The 22,537-nt window shown below is 42.0% G+C and overlaps 1 protein-coding gene across 1 annotated transcript in view; it reads left to right on the top strand.

Annotated features, from left to right (window-relative positions):
• The window catches only part of LOC144823021 (kinesin-like protein KIF12), a 182,039-nt gene that overhangs the window by 120,182 nt on the left and 39,320 nt on the right, over positions 1 to 22,537 (top strand). Inside the window, exons 12-13 of the mRNA XM_078681147.1 lie at positions 10,741 to 10,821; positions 14,572 to 14,720. Of these exons, the coding sequence (XP_078537273.1) occupies positions 10,741 to 10,821; positions 14,572 to 14,720 (230 nt within the window). The remainder of the gene's footprint in view (positions 1 to 10,740; positions 10,822 to 14,571; positions 14,721 to 22,537) is intronic.

The following is a 22,537-nucleotide window of genomic DNA, read 5'->3' as shown; positions in this document are numbered from 1 at the left end:
AGATGAGAACTTCTGTCTTATCAGTGTTGAGCTTGAGAAAGTTGCCCTTCATCCAGTCGGCGATGTTCATAATATATCTGTGGAAGCTGGCTCTGGTGATGGAGGGGTTTTCTGACAATGAGAGGATGAGCTGTATGTTGTCAGCGTACAAGATGATGTTGAGTCCATGTGATCTGATGGGATTGGCCACATGTACGTGTCGAAGAGGGTGGGGCTGAGGGATGATCCTTGGCGGACACCTCAGATGTTCTTCTTGGGGTCCGAGGTGAACGGTGGGAGATTAATTCTCTGGATTCTTCTGGTGAGGGATGAGGCAATCTATTTGAGGGCCTCTCCCTGGATTCCAATGTGGTGCAGTCTATTGATCAAGATATGATTGGAGACTGTGTCAAAGGTGGCTGATAGGTCCAGGAGGATGAGGACTGCCATTTTGCTGTGGTCCAGGAGGGCCCCTATGTTGTTGGTGGCTGCAAATAGAGTTGTCGCTTTGCTGTGGTTGGCTGGGAATCTGGATTTAGAGGGGTCCAAGAGGTTGTTGTGTATCAAGAGTTGGGTGAGTTGCTGGTTGATTGCGTTCTCAAGAACCTTTACTAACAAGGAGAGCATGGAGATGAACTGGTAGTTCTACAGTTCTGATGGGTCAGTGGAGGGTTTCTTCCAGAGGGGCCTCACTTTAGCGTGTTTCCAGTCCTCTGAGAAGGAGGCTGAGGTGATGGAGGGGTTCAGGACTTTCTTGAGTTTATCGCCAATTGTCTTGCTCCCAAGGTTGAAGATATAGTGGGGACAGGGATCCATGGGTGCTCATGAATACACAGAGTTCATGATGGAGATTGTGGCTTGAGTTGTGAGAGGAACCCATTGGGTGAGGAGGTGTTCAGGTTTTGTATTTGTGGGTGTGAATAGGATGATGCTGTCGATGGTGGGGGGGGGTTAGAAGTTTTGTAGATGACTGGGATCTTGTTGTGGAAGAAGTCCACCAAGGTGTCACACAGCTCTTGGAAGGGGGTGATGTCGTTCTCGGTGGCAGCAGGGTTGCAGAACTCCTTCACAATGGTGAAGAGCTCCTTGCTGCCGTTTGTGCTGACATCTATGCGGTCAGCTAGGTTGTTCTTTCAGGAGGTGGTGGTAATGGTTGAGTGATGTCTTGATGGTGGTATGGTCTCCTGTCTCTTTGCTGGTTTGCCACTTCCTTTCAACTTGCCGGCAGTTGTGTTTTGTGGATTTCAGCTCTAAAGTGAACCAACTAGATCTTTTGACAGGTCCTTTGGATTTGGCTGGCTTGGCAGGGTGATTGTGTGGGCACATTCTGTGATCCACCAGGAAAAGTTATTTGCAGCCTGTTCTGGGTTGACTGTTGTGTCTGGAAGGTGAGAGTTGAGAGCGCTGTTCCACGGGTCTTCTGATATTTTTTTCCAATTTCTGCATGTGGAGCTAGGTACATGGTGCCAGTGTTGGTAGGTCCTGAGATGGTAAAGTAGATGCGTTAGTGGTTGTACCAGGTGAGCTGTGTGACATGGTTGAACTTGACTTTGTCGCTGGACGTGAAGATGGGGTTGAGGGTGTGTCCTGCGATGTGGGTAGGGTCAGTGACAAGTTGTTTGAGGCCGATGTTGCTCATGCTTTCCAGGAGGTGAGTTGTGTTAGTGTCACTGGGGTCTCCAAGGTTGAAGTTGAGATCCTCTAGGAATATGTAGTACTCGGAGTCAATGGCAATCAGGGTGATGCGGTCATGGATGGCGCTGCAGAAGCTAGGGCATGGTCCTGGTAGTCTGTAGGCGAGGTTGCCTCTGATTGTGCTTTTTCCGTCTGTGTGAAGTTGGAAGTTGAGATGGTCTATTATCGGATTCAAGTCATCTGAGGAGGTCATGCAGCAAATAGTGTCCTTGAGAGGATGGCAATACCACCTCCGTGTTTGCTGGTTCAGTCCCTTTTGGGGTGGCACTGGCAATGTCCAGCATGGAGGCTATAACTTTTTCGACAAGGGAATTATTCAAGCTACTTTCCAGCAAGACGGGACAATAGCCTATCGAATCGAAAGATTGAATAAATAATAAAAAATGTGATTCATGAATTTAACCACAGCATTCAGAATATGGGAAGACAAGAAACCGCTGGGGAGCCCTACTTGCATGTCAGAATAGCTTGTTCAGACTCCTCAAGAGAAATCTGAGAAAATTCACACAGCTTATCCATGATTGCTGCGTACATTGCCTGTAGATATGATCTTGGTGTTATGTGGAGCCCTGTTTAGTTCTACATTGGTCACAATTTTGACAATCTTCTCGTCAAAAAAATGTAAGATATCCTTACACAGTGTCGCCGATGCTGTAATAGGTTGTGAGAAGGACATAGGCTGGAGAAAAATTGTAACAGTATTAAGTACTTCACATGGGCAATTACCTGTGGAAAGTATCTTTTTGATAAAAAAGGTGGTGTGAGCCTGTCTTATTGTCCTGTGATAATGTCTCAATGCCAACCTATTGATCTCCTTATTGTCTGAGAAACTATGCTGTCTTCACTGCCTTTTTGGATGTTGACAGCGTATTTATTGCTGCCAGTTCCTAAACAAATCAAGGGGAAGGAGGGTGTCTTGGTTGTTCACTACGTTTTTTGGGGGCCACCTAATTTGCCATCTCTAAAAGCCACTTATTCAAGGCTAAAGTATTAGCCTCCACATCTCCACTTAATATGGGTCTAAAACCTCTTAACAATGACTCAATTTCTGCTAATTTAGCCTTCACCCATCCCCTATAATATCTAGGGGTGTTACGACCATCTCTTTCCTTAGGGGCAATATCCATTTCCCAAGTAAAGTAGATTAGAGAGTGGTCTAACCATATTTTAGCCTCTACTTTTCAAATTATAACTTCCCTATTCAAGGAAATGGTGTCAAGAATATGCCCAGCCTGATGAATTGGAAAGTTGACAAATTGGTTTAAATTGGTTCAAATTTAGAGATGGAAACCTTTTCTTGCACATCTGTAGTATTATCAATATGTATAATAAAGTTCCTAAGGAGAGTGAAATTCTTGATCTTCACTAGATGTTTTGCAATGTTGTCAACCAGAGACTTAATAAATTGTCCTGATTACCCCGGGGGCTGACAGACTAAAACCCCTGCAAGGGATGGTTATGCTGAGATAGAGATGCAGAACCCTAGGGCATCAGTACCTATGAGTTGGGAAAGGGAAAAGGTTTGGATGGTGGGTTTGTGTTTGGGCCTAATGAAGATCACCTGTGTGAGCCTGCTCTGTGGGCCTGAGAGGACTCACACTGCCAAGAGCAGCAGTGCCCGCTTCTCATCTCCTGCCACCATGCAGAGGCCTGGACTGTGGATAAAAACAACCCAGGGAAAGAAGGTATTGAGCAAGAGTGAGACACCCAGGTAGGGGCAGAGGGGAGGAGACACATTGCATTGGGAGCTTGACCACTGCTAATGAGATCTTACTGTCAGGCAGTTAACCAGTGAGCTCTTTTAATAAGAGGGAAAATAAGTTGAGCAAGTATGATCTAGCAGACATGAGTGTCATATCCATGAAGAGTGGGCTCAATCAGTTCACACCCTCCGGAGTGCCCCTCATCTCGATCCATGTGACACTAAGAAAACTGTTCAATGCAAAATGTTCCATTTCATGGTGCCATGGGGGCTGTATTTCACACACGGTGGATTTCCATCTTCATTACATTCACCCCTGCCCCCCAAACCCCTGATTCCTCATGTTCCGAGACCTCCTGGTCCTCCCTCAGCTTGTTAAGAACAAATATGATAATGATTGCACCAAATTGGGCAAGGAGTGTATGGTATTCGGACAAACTCCACATCAGTGTTTATCCTCCTCTTTCTCTTCTGCTCTGGAAGTCATTTCCATTACAGTGGGGAGATAGAGTGTGCTCTACCTAAACCTTCCCAGCTTCCAACTTCAGGCTTCTAAACTGAGTGAGGCAATATGAATGCTTGAGGTTGTGGATGGAATCCTCGCTGTATGCAAGCCCTCCACCAGATCAGTTTATTCAAGCTGCTTGTCATGCTTTGTGTGCCGAACAGAAAGTTGATCTGCATTAGGCACAGTTGTCTGATGTGTTGTGGTTTGTGCTTTCTTTAGTCCGGCCTGGTGGCGAGAACCTGTTGACTTTATTTGCTTTCATTTTCTTACCCGATCAGTATTCATAGTTGAAATCAGCTGTAGTGATACATTTTTAAAAGGTTTGCCCATAACATTTCCTCCATCTCCATTCATCATCTCTTAATGGGGCCAAAATTTGGTTCTTGCTTTTTGATGGAGATGTTGTTTGAGCGTGGCTCCTCTCTGAGGCTCTTTACCATGAAGGCTTTCTTCCTTATTCGTGGTACCTCGATTCAGCAAGTGAGTGAACTACTGACCCTTTCAGTTTATACTTAATTCGCCTGTTTTTTTTCTGGACAAGTTGATGTTTCGGGCACAGAGCTCCTTTCATCCTAAATTGGTTTCCTCATGTCATGAGGGTTAATCATTAAAGTGTGTTTAGTTCAAGTTTTAAATACATTTTGGGCTGCAATGTGGGCTTCAGTCCATGCCTTCACAAAGTCTGTAGAAGTGGTCATTTAACTTGATTGTTGCTGTAAGACTATTTGATGAAGTACTCTTCTCAGACCCACCTCTTTGTGGTACTGCTTGGGTATTGATGCATGAGGAATATATGGGTAGAAGTGTCCATCAAAATAATTATTTGCTTACTTTTGGTAATGACCTTTCTTGTGAACACTCAATCTACCCACATACCCATTCTGAAAAATTTCTGAGCTAGGAAACTATTCCAAGTTTTCTGGATCAAGTATTACAACTAGGGAGGATTCAAGATAGAAGGAATCTGCAGGTAGATGGAGTATCCACCAGAAGATTGTTAATGAAGTTAAGTAACTTGCTCTTCTAAAAAATGGCATGATATTAGCCATAATTTCAAATTATCATCTATTATCATCTTCTCATGAAGAAATGCCTTTCCAACAATCCAACATTAAGAGAATTGTTTCAAATCCTAGAGAGCTTTAATTGAAAAGGAGAAATTTTAATAAACGTTAATAAACAGAATTGCAGATACTTTTAAATCTTTATGATCAGCTAAAACAGATAACGTTGATTTTATAAATTTAGAATTTAAGGAATATTTTATAGGCCAAAGCACTAAACTTCAGAATATTAAAGATCCCTTTCATATTGTTTATTTTCCAAACATGTGAGTAAGCAGTAAAGTGCGGGCATAGAGTACATGTGAGGAATAAACACTGACAAAATAATTTAAACAGATGCACTCGACACTCATCTCTACCAATATGATTTGAAAACCCTTTTTCACATTATGCAGCATATGTTTCACTCCTGAGAAGATTGAGGAGATTAATACTTCAAACATGTCACTTTAGGATTACCATTTATTTACATTTTTAACTCACCACTTATAACTATGATATGCATATGATATTTTTCCTATAAAAATCATTATTATCGTGGACGACCAAACGTTAATTAAAAATGTTTTTCAATGTTAATATAGCACATATTATTGTTATTTAAGGTAGTTGCTGAAGAATCCTCCTCATTTACCCACCAGCAGATATTCACATAAATCTGAAAGCTCTGTTGAAGCTTTACTGTTATTAGTATTTGATAAACTCCTTCTCTTGTGCTTTTTGAATTAAAACTTTTTTATTGATTACAACCATTAACATGATCTCAAATTAGGAGTCAATTCTTGAGGACTAGTGATCTCATGGCCACATTTGACTTAAATCTTGAATCAAAAACCAAAAGTGATGGGAAGAATGCTTGCAAATACTCAAACCACTAGCAATCGCTCGTAGACGCATTCTAACCTATCATTTTTTACCACTTTGCCACCTCAGTGTAGACCCTGCCATATGTGAAACAGCCGTGGTCCTGCTTTTAAGAAGAACAGTCCAGCCCAAACTTCAAAGCCCAGTCCTCTCTGATCCGGAACACAAGCAGCCCAAGAATCATTTCAGTCTGGTTGGGCCTCTTCAGTCGGTTGCAGCTTGGTTCTGGTGATACAGTGAGCATGGGGGCCATGTCAGGGCATATGCTTGGCCACAAAAGGTATTCCATCAAACACACAAAAACAAACAAACACACAAAAAAGTGCTAGGAAGAATGCTTGTAAATAGTTAAAACATAGCAAATACTAAGGTTTTCATTCCAGTCCCTTATTTTTTTGTCCAAAATGCCGCCTCAAATTAGACCCAGCCATATGGAAGTCAGTGTTGGCCCTGCTCCAATAACAACAGTCCAGGTTTTTCTAGAAGTTTATAATGGACTGTTACCAGGAGGAGCAGGGTCAGTACTGACATGCATAAGGCAGGTGGTGTTCCCTTCTGGAGGGTGCTTCACCTGACAGTTAGGGATGGACTGTTCCAGTGAGGTGCAGGATCAAAACTGAAGTGCATAAAGCATCCATTGTCTAATGTGGCACAGTGTACAAAAAACTGTGGACTGGAATGCTACCCGAAGAGACTGCATTGCCAGCATTCCTCCTACCACCTTTTGTGTGATTGATGTAGTGTCCAAGGGCATGCCCAGACAAGGGTCCCTTGTCCACTTTGCCATATGATCCATGCAATAGCTCACTGGCGACTCCTAAATAAGTTGAAACCATTCAGGGGTTGCTTGTGTGCCTTTCTGTTGTGGATTCACTTGGCAGGTGGGGCTGGACTGTTCCAATATGGAGCAGGGTCAGAACTGATTTGCTTATGGTGGCCTTTGCCTAGATTAGCACAGTGGGTGAAAAAACAATGGCTTGGAATGCGACCAGAGCAAATGTCAGTGGTTAGACTATGTGCAAGCATTCCTCCCATCACCGTTTTATGTGATTGATGTAACGTCCTAATTGGCCTAGGGTATGCCCAGACATGAGTCTCTTGGTCTAATTAGGCCGAAACCGATCTGGGGTTGCTTGTGTTCCCTTCTGGAGGGGGCTTCCCCTGGCAGTTCGGGATGGAATGTTCCCATGAAGAGCAGGGTCAGTACTGATTTCCAGAAGACAGGCTTTTGTCTAGGGATGGCCGAAAAAGAACTGCTTGGAATGCTACCCCAAGCGATTGCATTACCAGTGGTTGGACTATTTGCAAGCATTCCTCTGACCACCCTTTGTGTGATTGATGTAGTGCCCATGGGCATACCCAGATTAAGGTCCCTTGGTCACTGTGCCATATGATGTTATGTTAATTTGTAGAGCGCAGCCAATCACCTGTGGGAGTATCCAGGCGCTGAGATTGATTCTATACCTCAACAAGGCCTAATTAAGCCAAAACTGTTCTGGGTTGCTTGTGGTCCCTTCTGGAGGGTGCTTCACCTGGCAGTAGGGGATTACTTCTTCAATGAGGAGCAGTGTCAGACTGATTTGCATAAAGCGTCCTCTGTCTGGATTGGCACAGTGGACAAAAAAACAATGGGTTGAAATGCTACCCCAAGAAAATATCATTGTTAGACTATGTGTAAGCTTTCCTTCTATCACCTTTTATGTGATTGCTATAACTCTCTAAGTTGCCACGGGTATGCCCAGACATGGGTCCCTTGCTTACTGTGCCATAGGATCCAAACAATGACTGACTGATGGGGCCTAACTAGACCAAAACTGATCTGGGTTGCTTGTTATCCCTTTTGGAGGGGACTTCCCTGGTAGTTTAGGATGGATTGTTCCTAAGAGGAGCAGGGCCAATTCTATTTTTCACAGGACAGGCCTTTGTTTAGAGTGACACAGTGGGTGAAAAATGATGGATTGGAATGCTAGTCCTAGAAATTGCCAGTGTTTATACTCTTTTCAAGCATTCCTCCCTTTTGTGTGATTGATGCATTTCTCTTAAGTCACTGGGGTACTCAAATCATTGGACACACTGGCAGTAATCCAAACAGGATTTTTTTGTCTTTTGAGTTAAACTTTACTCTGGAAAGCAGCCATGATACTGTGTGTATGGTGTATGCAAATGGCTTGGAGTAAATTGATCGTGCAAGTATAAGAGCAATTAAAAAAAATGCAACTTCAAATCAATATTGAAATCTAAAAAATGTCTACTGAAACTCTATTTAAGATGTGTTTGCTATGTGACAAGAGTTTCATTCTGCTTCTTCCAGGCAGATTTCCTTATGATGAGAATGTGGCTTACTGGCATGTTTTCCTTAATTGCTGGGATATTTGCATGCCACACGAACATTAGCTTCATGCAGTGGAAACATAATTCGAGCAATGTATCATTGTATTTTGATAGCTTTGAAAGAGTAATGATTCTTTTAATTGCTCTCTAAGGACATTGTTACACATCGTTTTGAAAATTAACTTTTTTTTATGACCTATGAAACGGATTTTCTGAGGAGCATCATCATTTTATTTTAAATAACTCTTACTAAATAAACTTTCTACTGAATATTTGTGAGTGTTTCAAGTTTGTTTATTTATGATAACGGAACTCAATTGAGGTCCACATAATAATTCAATAAAAAACAACAAGATTTCTTTAAAAAAGAAAGAAGAAAAAATAAAAATATCAATATAATGTTAAGAAGCATTTAAAGAAATGAAACAGTTTAAAACAAAACATTTCGTTCGGAGGATTAAGCATTGCTTCAATAAAATCCAAAGCAGTAAAAATACCCAATTGAAGGCACATAGGTCTTAACCATTTGCGTCTATATGCCATAAGGACCGGACAAACAAAAATAACATGGTACATATCCTGGGAATTAGAATTACAAAAATCACAGATATCTGAACCACCATACCATTTGGACAAAAGACAATTCAGAGGAAGTAAATTATACCTTCACAAAAGGGTAAATCGCCTAACTCCATGAGGGAGATTCCAGCATAAGTATGGCTGGGGTTTTTTTATTTCACAAAATTTACCAGTAGGGAACATTCCTCTCTTTGCTTTACTTGTCCCACTATCTACTCTAAAACTCAACTCCCAAGAGGCAGACTTTAAGGATAACTTTAATTGGGCTGTAGATAATGAAAAAAGGCCTTGTTCATCTAGCTGTAATAATGTAACAGCCTGTCGGAAATTCCTTACAATTGAAGAATAAACATTAAAGTAACCCAACACCTCATTTTTTATTAGGTACCTCAGTGTGCCAGGCATTCCTCCAGCTATATTAAAAACCCAACGCACCACACTCGCAGCTGCCTGTGCCCAAGAGCTACGCAGACCGAATTCTTGTCTTAAAGTAGACGTAGAATTTGCAGTATTTACAGAAGCTAAGTTGCGTAATATTTTTCCTTCGGTAGAATCCAAAAAATTCCAACATGCCATATCTACTATTTCTAGTCCGTAGATTAGGGATGCGGGTATTTTTGCTCGAAAAACCTCGAGCAGTATGGAAAGTGCCTTCTACCTGTCGTCTTGTAAAGAGAGATAAGACTCTTCCCTTGAGCAAGAGCTTTCCTGCTATTGTTCTCAGTGTGGGTTTTTTCATTTAAATTACTCGTGACTATCTTTCCAAGAAAGGGATAGGATTTGACTACTTCTAGTCTTTCACCCCCAACGGACCAATAATAATTTTCATATTTGGATTTTCTCCTTCCCCGAAAGCACATTATTTTGCTTTTTAAAATATTTATTTTTAGAAAATGAGCCTCAGCGTAGGAGAACAGAGCTTGTATGCGGCCATTCAAACCTTTTGGGGTAAGGTCCAAAATTAAAATATCATCTGCGTACATTAAGCACGCTATTGGAGATCTCCCCAAAACAGGTGCAATACCATTACTAGATGATAATAGAGCCTTAGGGAGGTCAGCAATATATAACGAGAACAACAGGGGAGTCAGTAGGCAGCCCTGTTTAAGTCCATTATTTGTGGGTATAACCCTGGATAGTCCTCTTTCACCACCCATTAATACTCTGCACCAGGTGTCTGTGTGCAGTGCAATAACTAACTTTAATAAGCTAGGGGGCATCTCTAATTTAATTAATTTACTCCACAGCAGAGATCTATCCACCTTATCAAAAGCCGTAGAGAAGTCAATGAAAGCCCCATATACACCTCCTCTACGAACTGTAACATATTTTTCTACCAGAATATTTGTGAGTGGTTTTAAAAACATTGTGCAATGCGTCCTGCTGTTGCTGTGTTTGCCATGATCTTTTTTCTCTGTTTGAAAATATGATAAAAAGTCATCATCTAAGAAGTGTTCCAAGTTTTTTTAGGGTGATCATGTGTACATTATTTGAATTGGTAAATCGTAACGAGTGTGCTTGGCCTTTGATCATTTGGAGTTTGCAATAACTACCGATTCAAAGAAAGCAGCAGCCATGGGGATTCCTCACTAGTTGTGATGGGATCAGTGGCGGCCCGTTCAGGTAAGCGCGGTGGGGTGTGGGCAAAAGGGTTGGAAGTGACAAACAACGGAATAGGGAAGATAAAATAAATAAAACCACTAACCTTGTGCTCGCCGCATCACCAAGTCGTATTTGCGGCTAGTGGTTTTATTTATTTTATTTACCCTATTCCATTGTTTGTCACTTCCACTCCCTCCACCCTCACCTCACCACGCTTACCTGCACGGGCCACTACTGGATGAGATATGTCACTGGAATCCTAGTGGGCATATTCTGGTTATTTTAATTTTTACTTTTTTCTCTGTAGTAAATTTCTCTCACCTTCCTTATGTATAAATTCCAATCTACTCATTGCTTTTCTTGTAGGATCTCACAACGTGTTGTGTAATTTTATCACTCACTCTCTTTCTCTCCAGAAGTTGCCTTCTATCTGTTCCTGCCACTGCTGTCACGTGTGTCACCAGTGCTGCCCCTCTGGAGCATCACTAGGTCCCCAGGTATGTATCATACTTCATGTACTCTAAGGGAGAAAGCAAAGTAACAGGAGTTAGAGACAAAGAGCAAAAAAGAGAGAGGAACTGAGAATTCTATAGGAGCAGCAAAGTTACTGAGTAGGTTTTTAAAGCACAGTGAGGATGGGTGGAACACTATGCAGAGGTTCTGAACAGGAAATAGAGAAGACAAAACCAAACACATTGTGTGCCAACTGGAAACAAAGGACCTGATTCCTAGTTTATAACATGACAAACGCACGACAGTCATCAAAAACAGGAAAGTGTCCCATCAGCTCTTTTTAGAGTATATAGGTGTCAAGAACTGATAGCTGAGAACGTCTGTTGAGTTCCCTGCTAAATTGTCTGAGGAAAGAGTGACTCCTCCCAGTTGCGCTTGTCCCACCCTGCACTTAATAGTAAATGCTAAAGGTGTCACGTGTCTCCTTAAGAAGATCACAATTAGGAGGTAAGCACGATATATAGGGGAAACAACTTCTTGATAATCTTTTAGTTCTTGAGTGAAGATGACAATTGAATTGTAGAATATGAGCAAGGAACCAAACTCCTTCTGACATCAGGCACAGGAGAAGAGCTAGGCTCCCTCTCAGTGCAAATAACTGCAGAAGAATTGCAGAAAACTAGGAGCAAAAACCCTTGGACAAAAATGGAAGCAAGGTGTGATGAAATTGGTGTAAAATAGTGAACAAGTACATTGTGATGCATCCAGCATTTGGAAATTGCCTCTTAATATATAATGCTAATAGGTATTGACATCATAGGAAGAATTCAGACACGTATAGGATTGGGAACTTACATTGACAATCCTGCATCTTGACTCTGGCTATTATATAATGATTAACCTTTCTGAAATCCATGGCATTCACCGAGAAGTTGATGAAGAAGCCCAAAAGTGACATTGTGCAGCCCATGTGGTATTCCATGATTCTGCTGCTGCCCTGCATACCCTGTGGTCCTACCTGCCCATGGAACACCTCTCTAGGTGGCCAGTAGCATGGGATATGGGATCACCACAGCAGCTCAGGCTGTGTGAGGCCCTCACATACAGGATGTATGACGGTTCGACGCAGGCTATTACCACGCGTACCGTTACACCGCGTGTTTTACAGCTCAAGTCGTTACCACGACTTGCGCTGTAGGGTGCGGACTTAGGAATAGTTTAATTTACTATTCCAACACCAGTCCCTGTGGATAGTAGGGAAGGTGTTGGAATAGTACATTAACTATTCCTTGTCCTTGAGCGCCTTCCAGCGCAAGTCGTGGTTACATCCGCGTCGTAAAGGATGTTCCCCTCACATACATGCTGCAGATGAACGCAACTCGCTCTTCTTCCACCTCAGCCTGCATGAAGCCTCTGGTGAGTTTTGGAGCACACTCTTGCCGTAATTACAACAAGTGGTTGTATTAATCATGGTGGTAGTGTTCTTGCTCAGCAAAGCCCAGTGCCTTGGAAGTCCTGTTGTTGCTACCTTTCTATTCTATATCATGGTAATACACATACAATACTTCATTTCAAAAAGACCCACTTAGTTTAAAAATTCGATCAAATACATAGAAATCACTTCTCTTCAAGGCACGTATTTACCTGCATACTTAAGAAAAAGGTATCATACCATTCAAGGGCAATTGAATAGGAAAATAAACAAGATTATGTTTGGACCGTGTGTAGGTCACATTCTCATCCCCTATCTAGTTTGTATACACAGAGCATGTAAGCTGACTGTCTGCCTGTCTGGAAATATTACAGTATATGTATGAGGTCAAAACCTGACCTCACCCGGTAACAACTCAGGTATGGGAGACCCCGCCCTCTCCATCGGTGCCTCGGGCTCGCCTGAGTCAGTGGGAGGTCGACTCAGGAGAGCCCGACACACAGATGGAGAGGGCGGGGTCTCCCATACCTGAGTTGTTACCGGGTGAGGTGGCGTTTTGACCTCATACAAGACTGGTGTGAAGAACATTCTGCTTGTACTGAGGAACGATCATGTAGAAGGTTGTACTTTATGACAACTTTACACACATAAAAGTCCTATGACCAAATTGGTAATGCTGTAGCAATTTGTTATTTAGGTCCTGAAGAAAGCCTGGTCAAGAGGCCTATTTGGCTGAAACTTGTTGACCATATTGTGAAGCGGCCTATGTGTTCAAAGCTGCTTCTGCACTATTTTTAATGCAGGATTGGCAGAGATATTTGTTTAAAAGTCGTTTTTCTCTTCCAAATCCTTTTTAACTTCACTAACATGCACTGCACTTATAATTCCTTCAGACAAAGCATTTAATATTCACTTTTGAGGCCTGCTACTAGGTGAACAAATGGTCTCTCTCTTTTTCGCTTTCACTCCCTCCTGTCGTGATTTCTGTAACCTGGTCGAAATCCGATCCATATGACCCTCCTCTGTGATCTGGAGGGGTAGTGGTCGGAAGGAAGGATATCCAAATGATGAGACTGACCTCTCTAGGTAGTTGATGGAAATCTGATTAGTTCGTAAAGGTCTTTGCTTTATGCCTTTTGGTATTCTTGGGTGTTGGCAATGTTTGCATGATTTGATAATCCAGTTCTTGCTCCCTTTCTGTAGACCACCAGATTTATTTGTTGTTGTTATTAGTGATCATTTCTCTCTACCCATGAATGATAAAAGTTGCCACATTCCCACTTCCCTTTGACAAAACAAAAGAATCCCTATTTTAATCATCAAGGAAGGTCAAATGAGTACAAAGAATGATAAAGCAATAACACAAACGTCTTTTGGGATGTGTTTAGGGCATGATTGGAATCACCACAGAACAGAAATGAGCAAAGAACTTGGGGGCGAATGTACTAATATGATGGTTTTAAAAAGCGGTTGCAAATTGAACACTGACATTTTTTAATCAGTATCATATTTTGCTACCAGAGTTATGTACTAAAAGGTCAGATCTCAAAATAGGAGTTTGCAGAATGCCCATACCTTATTAATATTTATTAGGGAGATTACAATGTGTGACCCACGGCAGTTGACTAAATCACAGGCATGGTGGCTTGCAAGGGACAGTAAAAAAACCATCCATGTGTGTTGCTCTCCAAAACAGAAACTTTTCTGAAGCAAGGAACCAGTTCAACTCTAAAAAAAACTGTTTTGGAAAACTTCATTGAGAGAAGGAGCCCCAAAGCTGCCACCCTGAATGCCAAAGGGTAAGAAGTCCGAAGGCGCCCCCTGATCTTTGCAAGTCAGTTACCACCGCAACTTGGGAGTTGGTAACTGATCAATGATCAATCGGGATTACAGTCACAAATTATTGATACATTCCATACAGGCTCACAATTTAGAAGGAACGCTCCTTACATCCCCCTTACAAATTGCGTTTCTGCGTCTAGCAGAAATCCCATTTTCCGAAACTTGTCTGAATTGCAAAGTGGGGTTAGTACATATGAAAAAGGGTTTTTGTGGTCGCACACCCTGAGAATTTGAGAATCTTGAGGTTTGCGAATGCAGAAACCCTTAGGTCTCATAAGGAATCATCGTTCTTGCACTCTGTGGGCAAAGCATTTGACTACCATCTTTCATCTCTGATTTACACTTACTACGAGGCTCTTCTTTTACTCCAATTCATTCTGAATGTGGAGCTTCGTTTTCAGACTTCACTGAACTGATCTTAGGTTGTAATTTAGTTATAACTTCTAATATCTGAACATAAGTCTCTTCAACTGACATCATGACGTCTCTTCAGTCTGACATGCTTTTCGTTTCTCCCCAGATTTTGCCAGACCTGCCCCCATTAGAGATTTTTACTGGTGACAACAGTGGTCAGCCCCAGCATAATGACCTGGACCCCTCACAAGGCCCTCAGACACACCGCTCAGCTCCTCATCGCAGTCGGCAACAGCAGCCAGCCTTAAAGACAAAGTAAGTGTGGTTGCTCAGAGGATTGACAGTGAAGGTTCATACTCTCATAGTCCTATAGGTGGACACCAGTGCAACAGTGCCATTCCAGAATCTGCATCAGCAGGTTGACTAGTTACAAGAAATATCAAGTGTCAGGTGCTTCATTTAGTATGTGGGAGGCACTGCATCTGCTGGTGCCACTATATGCCTAGAAACACAATGTTTTCAATGGGAACTGGTGTGAAGCGCATCTCTCATTGTTGACAGTATGTTTCTGTGTTTTTGTGGTCAGTATGCAGGAGCGGTCCGTGCAGGTAATAGAGGTGGGGCGGGGTGGGGAGAGAGTCAACCGACAACAAGGAGGGAAAATTTAATTTAAAAGAAGGAAGCCACTTACCTTGCGCTTGCCCCATCATGACTCAGTGATGAAGCGAGCACAAGGTAAGTGGTTTTCTTTTTGTTAAATTTAAATTTCCCTCCTTGACATCTGTCAACTGCTCTTGTCAATACGATTCAGTTTTTGATGTCTGTATGTGTGCTTCTATGATTAGCTAAAATACCACATCTTATTGTCAGTGTTTGTATGCTTCTGTGTTCAATAAGAAATACCACAAGCTCTCTGAGTGGATATTTTGCTAGTACATTAAGGACACCTCTTTGCCTGTTTAGGAGTATTAGCCTGATTCACAAAGGTAACTTATACTTTTGAGCATCTTTGAACTTTGTAAGTTTACCACTTTAGGTTTTCACAAACTCCGAGTGATAACTTACTATAATTGTAAGTTACATGTCTCCAACCCCTGAGTATTGCAATTGGCTTATTCTTGTATGCGTGGGTTACGTCTCTCCCCAGCAGTAACGTAACAAAACTTGATGGGGCCCCTCTGGAAAGTACTTGTCGGGGACCCCCCATGCTCCAGAACCAGGCAAGAGGTCTCAGCTGCTGCCCGTGCACAGTGCCGATGGGATCCTCGTAGAGCTCGGGCCCCCGCCGTAACCCGGGGGCTATTACTAAATTCCTCATATTCCTCTCAAATGCCATCATCTTTTGTAGTAAATCTACTCTTACTTTAAGCTACTCCCCTGTGGCCCTCTCACAGTTACTACTAAAACCTATACTTACAGGTGCAGATAATCCACAGACAGGGGTAAGAACTCAGCACATATAAGTATAGGTAATACGGAGGTATAAAACTCTGGTTGCAGTTTGTGAATTGCAATTTGTAGTACATTTTGTACTACTACAAAACGTACTACAAGGTGCAGTTTGTGAGCAGGGCCCATATGTTTTTTGGCCAGTGAAGGGCACCTCACTGATCAGCACAGTATGTTTCTGTGGTGAGTAGTATATCAGTAAATACATTTCATTAAGAAATACAGCTCAAGTGCCCTGAGTCGAATCGGCTCGAGGCAAGGCAGAACTGTGATATCAGCACCCGCTTCCCCTTTTGCTTGCTCTGTAGCGGGTTAGAGCCATGGATGTCCGCAACAGGTGGCCGATAATTGCAGGATTTCATGGCCTGGTCCGGTAGCTCAGCTACGGTGCATCCACCATGTTCGGCAGTCAGCTACGCCCCCAAGCTACCAAATATAAAGACAGTGCCCTATCCATTGCTGCACATGGTGCACTCATCAGTCTCTAAACGTTTTGGGGGCTGTCCGAATTTCTTCTGAGTCTGGACTAGATGTTCCAAGTGGCTTACACGTAGTAATTTTCTTAAACCATTTCCAGTTTAGTATCTGTAAAACATGAGGACAAGACATCTGACTGTCTACCTCAATATATTTGATTCCGGAGTACGAGATCAACACTGCCCTGAGCACAATAAGCCAGTCTTTGTTGTTGAAACTACAAAGTTCTGAACTGGCATTCTTCTAATGCCAGTGGATGTTGGACCACGAAGTTACCTTCTCTAGTCCCTGGTCAACATTGCAACTGATGGCATTAGGGCATTAGGGCTCTAATGATTTTGTCAAAAGATCTTCTAATGACAATCCTGTTTTCAGGCTTGTGCAATCTTCAAACTCCTGGAATTTGAGAGTTTGGGGATTCAAAGGAATGTCACCCATTTCTCCTCAAGTGCTTTCTCTATGTAATTTGCAGACTGGGGCCAGGACTTCAACAAGGAAGCAGGCAGATGTCAGTATCATAATGGGAAGCACTTGCGGCAAGGAAGACATCATAGACATTCTTATGAGCATTTGTGAGTGCAGTAGAGCAAGTCTCCAAATTGTGCCTAATGGTCGTACTTTTAGACAAACAACTGGATTTCTGATTATTAAAGGGTTCTTCCTGTAAATGCAACCCAGCAATAACCACTCTGGCCTTGATTAGAGTAATTGGTGACAGGCGAGAAGGTTTAAGGTATGTACACATTGAAGTGCCACATTAGAAACGTATACTTTAACTATACTTATGTGCATTAATGAAGCCTGAATCAGAGAAAGAGAGAAAGAAAGGAAGAGAGAGAGAAAGAGAGAAAGAAAGAAAGAAAGAGAGAAAGAAAGAAAGAAAGAAAGAAAGAAAGAAAGAAAGAAAGAAAGAGTCACTGTAGTAGAATGCAGCTTTGTATCATAAATTCCTTTGTAGGGACTGACCTGTGGAAGTGATCTGAACCTGACTGTTTGTAACTAGAAAGTAGTATATATAACTGGAGAGCAGTGTGTAGTTGGAAGTAATTCTTCCTGGAGGAGAAACCCTCTCCAGTTGCACAAGCCCTGTTAGAGCCGCATGCACTAGAGTGTGGGACCATTTCAGTGTTTTAGGAATCTACTCTGAATGCGCTTTTAGAGGGCATTTGGTGGGAGGGCCATTACACCTGACAAAAGTGACCACACCACAGTGAAAAAACGTAATAAAAGAAATATGGCATAGACCCTCATTTCAACCCTTACTCTTCCACTCACCCATTAATGCATCCTAAACCTCACTTGAAACCCACGTGATATCTTAATCCTAATGCTATTTATAATCCTTACCCTAGCCATCATTTCAATTTCTTCCATTTTAATTACTACCATTTTGTTGTTTCAAAACATAGCCAAAATTTAGATTACTTTAATTGTCTTTGCTACTTTCCATCTTTGCCTAAAATGTGTTCTTTGTCACATTTCTTCTTTTTAAGATTGCTATTGTGGTATTTGTATTTGTTCTTCCATATATTGCTGGCCACTTGCATTTGAGCTGTATTTCTTAATGAAATGTATGTCTTTATGTCCCGTAAAGTCTAGCTATATTTAGATGCAGAAAAGGTTTCATTGGCAGCTTTCAATTGTAAGTTATAAATTTGAGATCTTTATACATCATTCATGAATCCTAAATATTCAAAGAACATGGCACCCTTTGAACTCAATAATAGCGTTCCCTAACAGTAGGGAACGGCCCTCTGGGCACAACGTAAAGTATCAAATTGACTTTCTAATGGTGATCCAAAGTTCAAACTTCAATAGTTAAATGACACTCTTGTAGTTTGTATATTCATCTGATAGTTTTATTTATTTTCCAAGTATTTTCCGATGTTTCAAATCACATCCAAAAACATTTTGTCAGCAAACGTTGCATTTAAATCCATATATACATTCCTTTACGCAGCATCTTCCCAATGCATTTCGCGCCTATTACAGGCGCTTCGTCAGGGGAATCTGTAAACATATAATTAACCGTAATGAGGGTCCAAACAATCTACTCAAAATCCTTACATTAATAAACAGTTCCTGTATCTATATATCCTACATGCCAAGATCACCGTTTCTAAGCATCTCATATTCTGTGTTGATGCTCTAACAGTATTATGTGAAATCCCAATCTAACACCATGATTACCAAAAATATTCTGTCATGCCTTACAAAGCTTATATAAAAGAATAAGTAAAAAATGAGTAAAAAATGAAAGTCATGTATTAATTCAAAACATTGCTGAGCTATACATACACATACGTGAAAAACATGTTGCATCCATAGACAAACTCTGTGCAAGTCTCTTTAGTTAAACCCTTGTTATACACATATATATGTACCGTTTTTACTGCATGTTTAGTTCTATCAAACATTGCACCCAAACCGCATTAGGCATGCTGCATCAGTGTTCCTGTCCCAATAATGCCGCTTTACTCACATATCTATATCCAGCTTTTACTGCGTATTCTCGTTCTACCAAACATTGTAACCACACTACATAAAGCATGCTGCATCAATGTTCCTGTCCCTATAATGCCGCTTCACTCACCGCTTTTTTCAATGGTCTACTTTCACAGCGTTTCTACATGAACTGGGTAAAGTTTAACTTTTACCGCGCTGACAAGTTAAATGTTCACTCTCTTCGGTGATTTCCTGTTATCAAACATAGAAAGAGGACTGTGCGTGTAGGCTCAACAAGCGTTCGGCCATTTTGGATTGGGAATCTTACCATTGGTACATATATATGTACCAAAACGGTACATATATATGTGTATAACAAGGGTTTAACTAAAGAGACTTGCACAGAGTTTGTCTATGGATGCAACATGTTTTTCACGTATGTGTATGTATAGCTCAGCAATGTTTTGAATTAATACATGACTTTCATTTTTTACTCATTTTTTACTTATTCTTTTATATAAGCTTTGTAAGGCATGACAGAATATTTTTGGTAATCATGGTGTTAGATTGGGATTTCACATAATACTGTTAGAGCATCAACACAGAATATGAGATGCTTAGAAACGGTGATCTTGGCATGTACGATATATAGATACAGGAACTGTTTATTAATGTAAGGATTTTGAGTAGATTGTTTGGACCCTCATTACGGTTAATTATATGTTTACAGATTCCCCTGACGAAGCGCCTGTAATAGGCGCGAAATGCATTGGGAAGATGCTGCGTAAAGGAATGTATATATGGATTTAAATGCAACGTTTGCTGACAAAATGTTTTTGGATGTGATTTGAAACATCGGAAAATACTTGGAAAATAAATAAAACTATCAGATGAATATACAAACTACAAGAGTGTCATTTAACTATTGAAGTTTGAACTTTGGATCACCATTAGAAAGTCAATTTGATACTTTACGTTGTGCCCAGAGGGCCGTTCCCTACTGTTAGGGAACGCTATTATTGATTCATACGCCACACCTCTTGACCGACCAGGTGATACCTCCGTGGCACACAACAAAACTACAACTAAGGATATAAAAATAGCTTGTGCCCAGTCTGCAACAAAGTGAAAGTTTAACCCTTTGAACTCACCCTCTTTAAACACTTAGGGGCATATTCTCAAGGAGTAATCGCCGCGTTAGCGGCACTTTTCTGTGGCTAATGCAGTGATATTTTTATTGTCGTATTATCAAGCTGTCGCTAACAGCAGTTAGCGACAGCTTTTTGGCGAAAATGCCCATTAACAAGATCGCGACTTCTGTTAGCGATATTTTTTGCTAATGACATGCAAGGGAGGCATTACCATGGAAAATCTGCTGTTAACCCAACAGCTCCATATTCACTAGAGGATTCTTTAAGTCCAGAGGACAAAACAAATTACTCTAACTGCAACTAGAGGCCATTTTTTAAGACCAGAAAATATCGGTCTTAAAATGGAGATAACCATTTGGGCCTCATTTCAGCAGGTTTTGTTGCTGGAACGTGCTATAAGCAATGTTGTTGCAGTGCCCTACTACAAAATTACAGGGCAGGACTGCGCACCATCAATAAGATAGCGTGAATTCCTGGGCCTCACTCATGAAAAATGTTTCAGCGCTGCAACAAGACAGCGTTGCAACACTTTTCACTACCTCCTTCGTGCAACACCACGCATGCGCCGTATTCACCGAACAGCGCTCCATGACGCAAGTAATGACAGATACGTCTGGAATCCTGACGTATATGTCAGCTATAAAGTCACGCATTGCTGCAGTCGTGTCACAACCATGACGCAAGTCCAGCAATACATGGTGCCAGCCTATCCCTGTGGCGCTGCATCACCCTTATTCCTGCCATCAGGTAGGATTAAGGTACTGACGCAGTGCTGTCCATGAGGGGTGCCCGGGTGTCGGCGCAGTTGGATATCCATTGTTTGCATTTGGCTGCTGCAGTGTCATCGTCTGTAAGCGTAAGCATAGTGGTGGTGCTGAGGAAGTTGACGAGACGTACTTTGTGTGCGATGATGCGGTGGCGTATAGTGGGCATGGTGAAGACGTGAGGTATACAATGATGGTTGGTCCAGGAGAGTCCTGTGGTGTGGCAGTAGTTGAATATCCAGCTGGCGGAGGAGACGTGCTCAACCGTGTGCCCTGCTATGTTGCTTGCTGAGCTGACTAGCTGCTTGACTCTGATGTTGTTGAGCTTCCCCAGGAGGGGGTGTTGTTCTTGTCACTGGGGTTGTCCAGGTGGAACTTGAGTCTGCCGAATAGGATGTCGTCGGTGGATGGGAGAGCCTGGTGCGCAATGAGGTCTACAATGGTATCGGAGAATGGGGGTCCATAACCCGTGGGTTCCTGAAGATAAGTATGCCACAGAGGATGGTTTTGGGGTTGGTCCGAATCTGTAATTTGAGGTGTTCCATGATCACCCTTGGGTCATTAGAGTTAACCCTGGGCGTGGTTTGTGAAGTAGTGCTACGCGTAGCTACGCAATGTGCACTTCGCACTACGCAAGCTATGTGTAGCGCTACGCGAACTGCGTAGTGCGCTGTTCGCGATGATTGCACAGTGCCGGATGCTTGTCCACACTGTGCAATCATTGAAAACAGCATCTTGCACAGTGCGAGCCGTCGTTTTCTGCCGCTCAAGTAGATTTTTACCCGAGCAGTAGCTTTCTCAACGCGGACTGGTAGCTTCTCATCACGAGCGGGCGCAAGCATACGCGATCACTCGCAATGAAAAACCTGACCTCCTTACATTGAGAATCTCGCCAGGAGGTTCATTTTCCACGCTCGCGGTTGCCAACTTGATGTTGCTGATCGCGAATGTGGAAGAAAATCTCGCCGGGATGTCATTTTGCTTGCTCGCGGTCGCCAACTTGACGTTGAGGACTGCGAGCAAGCTAGCAAAATATGACCGCTGCGCTACGCCACGCGTGTTCGCACAGTGCTATGTACAATTAGCATAGTGCGAAGTAGCGCAAACTTCGCAAACTGCAAGAGTACGTGGTCAGTCCGAGTGTGCTCCGGTAGTTGATGGCAATGCCTCCTGCTTGACTGTCGGGGTGATCCTTGAGTGTGATACTTCATCCATCAATGATGGCGATGGCAATGTCCGTTCCAGTATAAATCACCATGGGGTGACCCAGTATCCCTCAGAACCTGGGCAATACAATTAATATCAAACAATGGTTCTGTCGGGTATGAAAAGCGATTACTTCAAAAAATGCATTTATCTCATCATTGTTCAACGGAGTCCATCAACTACTTCGGACTGTGCTCTAAGTACAGAGCTTGCTCCCAACTTAAATCCAATTTCAACAAAAATCAAAAATCAGGATGATCAATTACTTTTAATCCATGAATTTCATTTTTTCTTCCATTCTTACCCTGTATATACATATTTTATTCACAATTTATAACAAACGGCGCACATTAAAATTAGGTGAGGTGTGACATCATGTTAATATTCGTGACATTAGAACGTGCTTATGTACAAGTGAGTGAAAAAGAAAGGAGGGGTAGAATTGTCTTATTTGGCCAGTTTAGAGTTGGTAATCGTAATTAACCCAGTAATCCATTCAATGGGTCAAGCATCATAACTGGGTATTCAACTGATCCAATGTTATTATTATCGTCGACGTTTCGACCCTGTGAGCAGATACCCAGGAGTTGAATGTAATGGGAGTACAGACAACGGATGACCTCATGACCATGGAAGAGGC

The sequence above is a fragment of the Lissotriton helveticus genome, chromosome 3_1 (genome assembly GCF_964261635.1).
Source record: "Lissotriton helveticus chromosome 3_1, aLisHel1.1, whole genome shotgun sequence".
NCBI classification, from domain to species: domain Eukaryota; kingdom Metazoa; phylum Chordata; class Amphibia; order Caudata; family Salamandridae; genus Lissotriton; species Lissotriton helveticus.
Note: the sequence above shows the minus strand (reverse complement) of the source record. Positions and strands in the feature narration are given on the sequence as shown.